The following is a 10,429-nucleotide window of genomic DNA, read 5'->3' as shown; positions in this document are numbered from 1 at the left end:
AACACAAGGCAGACGCTTAACCAACTGAGCCATCCAGGTGCCCACCTAAGTGACTCTTAATGATAGAGAACAAACTGAGGGTTGATGGAGGGAGGTTCATGGGGGATGGACTAGATGGGTGATGAGTATTAAGGAGGGCACTTGTGATGAGCACTGGGTGTTGTATGTAAGTGATGAATCACTGAATTCTATTCCAGAAACCAGTATTGCATTGTATGTTAACTAAAAAATTAAATAAAGTTTAAAAAAAGAAAAGAATATAGGAGGACAATTTTTTAAATGGGAGACTGCTTGCTTGAAACTAGAAGAAAAATGTGATTTTGAAGGTAGATACATAAATCTAAAAGATTTTGAATTGTTCCTAGAAGTTCCAGTGACTTCTGCGTAATATATGCATAGTGAAAAAAAAAACACTTCTGGTCAAAAGAAAACACTTTTAATGACCTTATTTAACATTAGGACAGAGATCAGAGAAGGATCTTTTCCAAGGATGATCAAGTTAAATTTTAAGCAAAAGATCAGCAGAGATCAGGGCATATTGGGGACAAACATAGCTTGAGGTGTCTTCTGAGAATGAACCCATTCTTCTTTCTCTGAGAATGATCCAACCCCTCTCCTCAGAGGAGTTTGTACCGTGGATCTTGTGCCTCTGGTCATGGTACATCAGACTGGGATGGACACCTGCCCCAAGTTTGGGCATTCATTTGTTTTTCCAAGAATTTAAAATTGTGATTGGGAAATAGTGTTGGTGGTGGGTAGAGCTGAGGTGATCACAAAATCGGGAGCTGCAGGTGGACGTGTTAGCTGAAAAGGATAGTCCTCAGAGGCAGAATAATATGGTTAATGCAGCTAACATGCAGAGGGACAACACAGGCCATATGGCCCAGAGAGAGAGCAAGAAATGCTGTTCTAGATTCTACTGGCTTTTCAGTTCTGCATTCTGTTCCCTGTAAGGCTTGGCTAAAACCCACCCTTGGGTTCAGGGCACCACTCCTATGTCTTTATTGTAAATATCCTCTCCTTATATCTGTGATCATCTTAAGAGGGTTTCTGTTACTGGCAAACAAAAGCCTTGACTAGGACAATCCTCCCCCACTTCCAACAGGGTCCTCTGGCCATTCTTTCAACTTATTCTCCCTTGGGAAATCTACAGTGTCTTCATGATCTCTTGGTTTCCTTCTTCTCTAGGACCAAATTCTCACAGTGCCAAATCCCATTTTGCCCCTACTTACTTGTATCTTCCTCAACTTTTATGCCTAAAAGACCCAGGTTCTCCAGAAAGCCTTCCTGGACCCCCTCCAACCTCAGGGATCCCCCTTCTTCCAATAGCATCAGGCTCTGTCAGTGGGTCCCAGTTATCAGACCATAGTCTAAGTCCAGGATGGCTGCGTCAGCATCATCTGGAGCTCGTTAAAAATTGCAGACTGCTACCACTCTCCCCACCCCTCAAGGTTCTAATTCAGTAGATCTGGGTGAAGCCTGTACTTTTTTAAAGGCTCCCAAGTGATTCTCATGTACATTTCAGTTTGGAAACCACTAAGAGATATCCACCTGAACTCTCTCTAAAACTGTGACCAGGTCTTCTACTGATACGACTGACCCCAGGTTAAGGAAGTAACCCTCTCTTTTTTTTTTTTTTGAGATTTTTTTTTAATTTTATTTATTTGTCAGAGAGAGAGACACACAGAGAGAGAGAGAGAGAGCACGCACAAGCGGGGGGAGAGGCAGGTAGAGGGAGAAGCAGGCTCTCCGTGAAGCAAGGAGCCAGATGCGGGACTCAATCCCAGGACCCCGGGATCATGACCCAAGCCAAAGGCAGATGTTCAACCTACTGAGCCACCCGGGCGTCCCAGGAAATAAGCCTCTTATCTAAGCCTTGGACCTCTCTTTGTCATGCCTGGGACTCTAGGGGATGTAGAAAAAGGAGATGACATTGTAAATCATGGCTGGATATGTATGGCTTCTTCATTACAGAGTAAATCGGGACAAGAGCAGAATTCCCACGAACGTTTCCGTTCTTGAAAACTCCTTTGGGGGCAAATCTGAATTCAGTAAGTAAATTTCAAGAAGTCCTTGTGAAATGGCCCATTCACAACTAACACACAATGGATGACTCAAATGGAACAAGACATAACTGAATTGGCCTGAGGATGGCTGCCAGTCCCCAGTATGAAATGGTCCTGCTCAATGGTCATCACCTGGAATCCCCTCTTCTAGGTTCCTAGCATCCCTCACACCCTGGGAAAATTGGCCAGGACCTTGTAGGAAGGATACAGTACAAACACCATTTACTGCTGCTAGCCAGAGCTTTGGGTAGAGCAAGAAAAGGGTAAGTGTGTGTTGGGGGTGAGAAGGGGAGCTAGTTGCTGCCCCACAAGTCCTGCGATGAGTACCAGGTCTAAAAGAGGAGACCTATAGCACAGGGTTTGATCCCATCCAAAGTCAGCGCAGTAGGGATATACTTAGTAGACTGAGGCACTGAGTATGCAAGGGCTGTCAGAAACTTGCCATGAATCCATACAGCGTCTCCCACAATCTTTCTTTCTTAGAAGGTTCATTACCTAAAGTGGTAAAAAGCATATGAACAAGGTTGTTCAAGCTCACATTGCTGGGATCCTATCTCTGATCGCCCACCTTCCCAAAACCTCACCCCCTCATCACCTCTGCTCTTCTATTCTCTGCCTGCTACTTGTCTATGTCACCCTTCCCTGACCCCAGTGCTCCCCAAAGAATGATCCTCCACCCATCCTGTTCAGAGCCACCCACTCTCCTGCCCCCAGATGCCTGGGGCCTCTGTACCTGCGGGCTCTGGACAAGCATGTGCCTCTGATGATGAGGATGGTGCCCACAAGGAAGCCCACCAGGCCGAGAGCCAGGCCAACAGCACAGATCAGAGTCTCGGTGGTGTCTGGCACTGGGATAGGCACCTGGGGCTCTTGGAGGAGAGAGAAAGGGTCAGGGAGGTCCAGTGAAAGGAAACATGGGTCTGTGGAGAGTGAGCTGGGGAGAGGCTCCTACCCCAGTGCTTGAGGAGCGGCTCATCCAGGCCCCAGTGCTCCACCTTGCAGTCATACATGTCGTCTGCAGATGGCACGAAGGTCAGGTAGCAGAACTTGCGGAACAGATGGTCAGGCTGGGAATAGAAGCTGGTCTGGGCCACCCCCTCGCTGATTATTTGACCATTGCGCAGCCAGGTGATATTGATCACAGGAGGGAAGATGTTGTCCACAATGCAGATGAGGACGTTGGGCTGGCCCGGCTCCACTCGAAACTTGGGGAGTACAGTCACTCTCGGAGGCACTAGGAAGAATGAGGCCCTGAATCCCAAAGGCTCATCCCTGCAGCTGGGCCTGATTAGGACTGGGATTGTGGGACGTTTCCTTCTATCTAGCCATTTGCAGGCAGGGGATGCTCTGGGATGTAACAGGCGGGGGCAGGGGGAGGGGGCAGACGAAGAGGCTGACAGGGGGAGTGGGGGCACCAGGGGCTCCTGTATCTGACAGGTCCGTGAGGGGGCATCAAGGTGGAAGGGCCAGTCCTCAAGAGGGAAGAGGAGGAAGAGGGTGCTGAAGGGGTCTGGGAAGATCTCGAGCCTCCTGGAAAAGAAAGGGGCTGAATACAATGGTCACAGAGGCTGAGAGAAAGGTGTGCCAGAGTAGATGGAGGCCCGTGAGGTGGGAAGAAGCTTCTCTGGGCCCCTCCTGCCTAACACAGGGGAGGGAGTGAGGAGAGGAGGGTACCGGTGGTGGCTCTGGTGCGGTTGGAGCGTTCCACCAAGACATCCAGATGGGCTTTGATCACCGCGATGCTGGCCAGTCCATTCTGTGGGTCAAAGTGGGCCAAGTTGCCAAACTCAGGCAAACGCCACACGGCCTCCCTCTTCTTCAGTTCCACAGAGAACAGCTGTTCCCCATCAAATTCATGGGCAAACTGACCCGAGGCACCATAGGATTGGTAGAAGGCTGGTCCATAGGAGCCCATGTGATCAGCTGTATTGGGTGAGTTCAGGATCAGAGACAGAAAAGAAAATGTATCAATCTCATCGAAAGCATGTGATATGTTGAATCTCTGAGCCTATGCCCCATCCTGGGTTCTCCGTGCGGACAGAGTTGACTTGTTGAGCTGGTCCTTGGACAGTGGAAGGGTTGCTGGGGGGTAGAAGGGAGAGGACAGAGGGAAACAGGCACAGGCCCTACACTGGCAGGAACAGAGACATGAGTGCAATCTGGTATACCAGGTCAGGAAGAAGAGAGGCTGCCTAAAATCATGCTTGGGATCCCCAAAGTTAAGTGGTAGCCATGATCATCAGCTCTAGCTGTGCTCTGAGGTCCTGTGTGTGAGATGAGTGGTATGAGGGGCTGGGATGAGGGAAGATGATTAAGGATGGGAGCATAAGTGGAACCTGGGGCACAGAGACACAGTGTAGGTGGGCACGAGGGGAGGATAGGTGACGGCTGACAGAAGTAAGCATTAAGATCTGTGACAGAGACCAAGCAGATAGGAAAGGCAGCCTGAGGTATGGCAGAGAGCACTGGAAAAGGAGCCCAAAGTTCAAGTCAAGTTTATGCCCCAATTCTTTCACCTCAGATTATGATCAAATGTGTCTCTTTTCATAACTGAGGCTCATTTTTTTGGAAATTTGGGTTAGACTTTAATTGGTAAGTGACCTTTCGAATTCTATGAAATTATAAGTTCAACAGCCATTAAGGGACTACTATGTGCCCAGCACCATACCAGGCCCCAGGGAAATACAGATAAACCCGTTCTAGATCCCTCACACAAGAAGCTCATGTCTAGAGCAGGCTAAAGACAGATGAACAGTTAACTATCCACATGGTGGTAAATACCACAATAAAACTGGACTTGAATGGGCACACTCCAAGCCAGGAAGTGGCAGAGAAATCACTGTGCTGGGCAGCAGGAGGATGGAGGTTTGGGTCTCAGAAAGAAGGAATGAATTGAGGAGGCACCTGAACCTGAAAGAGTTTGAATCTGTAGCCGGCATGGCTGGCCAAGGCTGCACTTGTATATTTTAGGTCCGCAATGGACGTGATAGACGTGAGAGAGAATGGGGCTCTCTTAGTAAAGGAAGTTGCCCATGAAGCAGAGAAGAACAATCTATGTTCTCTACTGTCTCTCGTGTAACCCTAAATCTCTCCTCACCCAGTCCCCCTCCGCACTCACCCTTGATGGCCCCAGTTTCGTGGGGGCTCAGGAGGCTCATCAAGGTGTGGAGTCCCAGGACTAGCCCCCCACTGAGGACCATTGCCCTGGTGCTTTAACCGAGTAATTCTGGGTGTGGGGCCGCCCGCCTTTGAAGGTAAAGGAAAGAGGAAGGAAACCGACTCTGGGATGGGGGAAGACCCCTGCTGTATTCAGCCAATCAGAGACATTCTCTGAGTTTACGTAGCTGTTGCCGGGTAAAGTAGTAAGGAGCCTAGGTAGACGGTGTTAGGATGCCCTGGGCCCTCATTGCACCAGGGAGGCCTGGTCCACAGGAGAGTCAAAAGGAGGTTTCCGTGTGGGAGGTGTCAGGGGCTTAAATCAACCATTACTACAAACTCCAAGAAGAGATCCCCTGAAGGGAGAGAAAAGGCCATCAGAGAACCACACAACTAAGCTCAAACAAAGCCTCTATTTTGATCTGTGGTGGAGAGAATCCCAGTCTCCCTGTAAGTTTCTACAGACAAATTTGGAGCCAAAAAATAATATAAACTGTACTGAGAAACTTTAAAAAGGAGATCGTGGATACACAGTAGAATTAAAATCCTTTAAACCTTTAAATCACTTTGGAAAATATTACTTTATTTCATTGTGTGAGAAAAAAATGTGTAATTGTCAGAGATGTTTAGAATAAGGAAGAACTGTAAGGAGCCTTAGCGGACTGTTCTAAGGAGGGCAGAGGGTGCTGGATAATATCTATTTGTCCCTCCAGGCCCCCTGGGCACCCTTCTCCATGCTCCTTGCAGGCTAACCCATGTGGACAGCATCTCCTTTCCCTCCGGCTTCTGGTTGGGCTCAGCCAATGGGAGGCATGGGCAGAATTTGGTCCAATATGAAAAATATATATAAAGCTAACCATCTCTCCAGATAAGGAAAATCTAACCAAATATCTGAAAACATTTTCTGAAAGATCATGAAATAAATGATTTTCAGCTTGGAAGGGAAGTAGGACATCATCTGAATTGATGGTTTTAAACCTGGCTACACAGAAGAATCACCTGGGGAGTTTGTTAAAAATACAGATTCCTGGGGCACCTGGGTGGCTCAGTCGGTTAAGCATCTGACCTGATTTTGGCTCCAGTCATGATCTCAGGGTCACGAGATCAAGCCTTGAGTCATGCTGAGTGCAGAGCCTGCTGGAGATTCTCTCTCTCTCCCTCTGCCCCTCCCACTTCTCTCCCTTTCTTAAAAAATTAATTAATTAATTTAATTTAAAAAAATACAGATTCCTCGGTTCCATCCTGACCTGAGTTAAAGTAGCCTTTTCAAGGGTAGGACCAGGAGACCTGGGTTAGTAGCACACTCCCTAAGTGAGCACCACTGCAACTGAAAAGAACTATGCTACCAGCCTTGCAGACAAGAGAGAGCCTGCGGAAGGATCTTAAGAAGATCTTACAGCTTTGGACCAGAAACCACATGCCATTTCTACCCACATTCCATCCACAGGAATTAAACAATGATGCTGCCTGAGTACAACAGGGCCGGAAAAATGTATTTTAGGTGTGTGTTCAGGAAGATGTAGTGGTCTGGTGAGCACACAGCACTATCTTTGCCCCATCCCAGCTCTACTTATTGTGATTATTGACATATTTGAACTTGTTTCTAATATTTTATTTATTTCAATATTTCTGTTTTTTAAGTTTCCTTTCCTTCATCGTCTTAAAAAAAAAAAAAGTGTTGTCTATATGTTACCGATCTTCCCTCTAACCAGGTAAGAACTTTAGCGTGCTTTCAAATTATTCATATACTTCCTCTCTTCTTCACCAAGGTGTTTGATCAAGTTTACTTCTCCTCCTTTTTGGCACCTCCTGACATTTTTTTCTCTTATTGGAATACTTCTTCCAAAAATGTGTTGAGTATTTTGTGGCAAATCTTCTGAAGTTTTGTATACTTGAGAATATTTCTGTTATAGCGTCACTTTTGAATAATGTTTAGTTATGTATTAATTTCTATGTTTAGGGACTCCTGGGTGGCTCAGTCAGTTAAGTGTCCAATTCTTGCTTTTCAGCTCAGGTCATGATCTCACACAGTCCTGGGACTGAGCCCTGCCTGCATCGTGCCCACACTCAGCACGGAGCCTGCTTGAGATTCTCATTCCCTCCCCCTCTGCTCCTCCCCCTAATCTCCCTCTCTCTCAAATAGATACATAAAATATTTAATAAATAAATAAATTCTAAGTTTAAATGTTTTATCTTCCTTCCTTCTTTCCTTCCTTCTTTCTTTCTTTCTTTCTTTCTTTCTTTCTTTCTTTCTTTCTTTCTTTCTTTCTTTCTTTCTTTCTTTCCTTCTTTCTTTCTTTCTTTCTTTCTTTCCTTCTTTCTTTCTTTTCTACAACTAACACACACTGAGTGGTATTTGGGTTTTCTGTGCTTGACGCCTGTTCAATTGCCGCTGTTGCCCTTGGTTTGTTTTCTTTCAGGATCAAGGTGGGTGCTTTCATGTAAAATCTGATTTTTAATTCCTTTTCTGGCAATTCTTTCCTGGCATCTTAGCTTTGCATAATTATACCCACAGTGGAACCAGCATCTTCAAGTCACCAAGATAAATCCTCTGACTCCAATATCACATGATCTCATTCTGCTAGTTAACAAAAAATGTCCAAGGCCAGCCACAACAAAGCCTAATGAACCACACAATATCGAATCCTACGCATAGGGAATGTTTTCAACATCTAAAATTCCTGGGAGTAAAGGGCTAGAATAAAATTAAAAAGAGCCCTGCCCTTGGCGTTCTCGCTGGGCTCAGGTGTGGTGGCCTCGGGCTCCAGGGAGTGCCTGCGGCCCCACCCCGCCAAGGATTTTTTCTCTTTAATATTTTCAATAATATCATCCAAATGTCTTATTGCATCCAGTGTTGTAGTTAGAAAATCTGATATCAGTCTCTCTCTCTGGAATCTTAGAATTTTCTCATTGCCTTTGATCTTCGAAATTTGTATCTAAATTTTTATGTAAATTTACATTTAAATTTGTATCTAAATTTACAATTTGTAAATATTGTATCTAAAATGGGTTTTTCCTTCTCTTGCTATAGGACATTATGGATCCCCTGTATATTTTCATTCTGGGAATTCACCTTTTTATTTCTGCAAATCTTTCCTCCACTCTGCTTTAATTTTTTTTCTCTTTGTGAAATTCCTATTATCCCTATTCGGGCATTTCTCTCCCCAGTCTCTTTTGACTTCTCTATTTCAACTTCTTCCTTCTGATATCTTTTACTCTAGGAGAGTTCTTCAGTGTAGTCCTCCCACTTACTCATTTGTTTTTCTGTTGTATCTCTCCCATTATTTATTCCCATTAGTGGGATTTTTATTTTGACTTTCATATTTTTTCATGCCTAGAACTTCTATATAGCTTTCTCTGTATTCCTTATCTTTTTTCATATTATAATAGCTTTTCTTATTTTTTAATGCATTTTTCATGCTCATTTTAAGAGGCTATTCTATACTTTCTGATACTTCTTTAAGGACACATATGGACCTATTTTTTGTTTTTCTTTCAAGGTGTGCAATTCCCCAAAGGGAGGGAGTTATAATTTTGGCCTTTGGGTGCCCATCTACATCAGTATAAAGAGGGGGAAGGGCCCAAGTTCTAGGACAGCACAAAACCAGTTACCACCGTTTTGGTGTCACCTTACTGGTGACAGCTCAGGTCAGGGTTTTGGGCTACGGAGCCCCGGGAGGGGCCGGGCCTCTCTCTGAGTCAGCCCCAGGGTAGACGGAGTGTGGAAGAGTGAATGACCCCAGCCTCAGGTGCATCTATTGTTCTCTACCCTCCCTGCTCCAGCAGGGATTTCAACCTAGACTTTCTCCCCAACCCTCTACCGCTGCATGAGCAATCAGGATCTTGCCCCTGTTTTTTGCATTATGGGGCAGGCAATAATTGGTCAAGGGCAACACCAGGGAGAAGCAAGAGCAGACTACCTTTAATAAATCTCACAGCGAGCAAGCCACGCTAAAACAACTGACAGTCTCTAGGGAATCCCCTGGAGTTTCCCTCCACGCTTCTCCTGGGTGGTTTTTCAGTTGGGAACCAAGAACACATGTTAATTTATCCTGACAGGAAGCAGGTCTGTCCGTTATTTCCCTATAACATTTATGTATGAACTACATCCCCCCTATATAGAAATACTAAGGGGTCGTAGTTCATTGACTCTTTGTTATGTAATCCCATCTCTCCTCCGGATGCTAGCACAGTATTAAATAAACACTTTTCAAATAAATAAATAGATGATAACAAATAAAAATCAATGAAGTGGGGGCGCCCGAGCAGCGCAGTCAGTTAAGCCTCTGACTCTTGGTTTCCACTCAGGTCTGATCTCAGGGTGGTGAGATAGAGCCCCGCATTGGGCTCTGTGCTCAGTGCCGAGTTTGCCTGGGACTCTCTCCCTCCCCCACCCCTCACCACTCCCCCTGCCCCTCCCCCGCCCCTCCCCGCCACTCCCGCGTGTGCCTTTGAGCGCTGTCTCCCTCTTTCTCTCAATCAAATAAATAAATCTAAAAAAAAAAAAATCAATGAAGTGAATACCAGTGGTTCTAGGGAGAGACATTCCAGTCCTGGAAACAAATACTAAAAATAAGTACGGGCTCAACAGATTGTTGAGTCAAGTGCCTGCTCTTTGAATATGACATAAATTCAGTTACTCTAAATTGTCTAAAACACTGAATTTGAGATAAATGTAGTTGTATCCACCATGTTCTCTGGAGCATAAGTTGAGGTAGGTGTTAGGACATATTATTCATTCAACACATATTTATGAAACACCTACTATGTCCTGGGGACACAGAAAAGAACAGGACAAGGCCCCTTCCTCCTAGGACCGGGCCGTCCAATACAGTCACCACCTGCCACAGGTGGCCATTGACCACTTGTAATATGGCCAGTCCTGAGATATACTGTAAGTAGAAAACCACTAGATTTCAAAGACTTTGTAAAAAATATATGTATTATATATATTTAAAATTATATATACAAATATATATAATCTTAATAGTTTTTATATTGATTGATGGTTAATTGGTAATATTTTGGATATGTTGAGTTTTTAAAATATATTATTAATTTCACTGTTTATTACTTTTTTTTTCTTTAAATTTTTTTGTTATGTTAATCACCATACATTACATCATTAGTTTTTGATGCAGTGTTCCATGATTCATTGTTTGTGCATAACACCCAGTGATCCACGCAGAATGTGCCCTCTTTAATAC

The 10,429-nt window shown here is 44.9% G+C and overlaps 1 protein-coding gene across 1 annotated transcript; it reads right to left on the bottom strand.

Moving 5' to 3' along the window:
* Positions 1-420: 420 nt before the first annotated feature.
* Positions 421-5,314, bottom strand: LOC112816143 (HLA class II histocompatibility antigen, DO alpha chain). Its single transcript, XM_025862525.2, has 5 exons — positions 5,185-5,314; positions 3,741-3,989; positions 3,019-3,300; positions 2,800-2,935; positions 421-2,561 (listed from the first exon to the last, which is right to left on the bottom strand). Exons 1-5 carry the CDS (start codon positions 5,264-5,266, stop codon positions 2,558-2,560), a joined length of 753 nt encoding a protein of 250 aa, XP_025718310.1. The 5' UTR covers positions 5,267-5,314; the 3' UTR covers positions 421-2,557.
* Positions 5,315-10,429: the final 5,115 nt, after the last annotated feature.

The sequence above is a fragment of the Callorhinus ursinus genome, unplaced genomic scaffold (assembly GCF_003265705.2).
Source record: "Callorhinus ursinus isolate GAN/ISIS: 27379988/994484 unplaced genomic scaffold, GSC_fseal_2.0 scaffold59, whole genome shotgun sequence".
NCBI classification, from domain to species: Eukaryota; Metazoa; Chordata; class Mammalia; order Carnivora; family Otariidae; genus Callorhinus; species Callorhinus ursinus.
The sequence above is the reverse complement of the archived record's forward strand: the minus strand, read 5'-3'. Positions and strand labels throughout refer to the sequence as shown.

Excerpts from the sequence above, each read along its gene's own strand:
- LOC112816143 (XM_025862525.2), bottom strand. The coding sequence starts at position 5,266 with ATGGTCCTCAGTGGGGGGCTAGTCCTGGGACTCCACACCTTGATGAGC. Across the intron at positions 3,301-3,740 it reads CCGCACCAGAGCCACCACCG|TGCCTCCGAGAGTGACTGTA; the intron begins GTACCCTCCTCT and ends CATTCTTCCTAG. Across the intron at positions 2,936-3,018 it reads GCCGCTCCTCAAGCACTGGG|AGCCCCAGGTGCCTATCCCA; the intron begins GTAGGAGCCTCT and ends CTCTCCTCCAAG.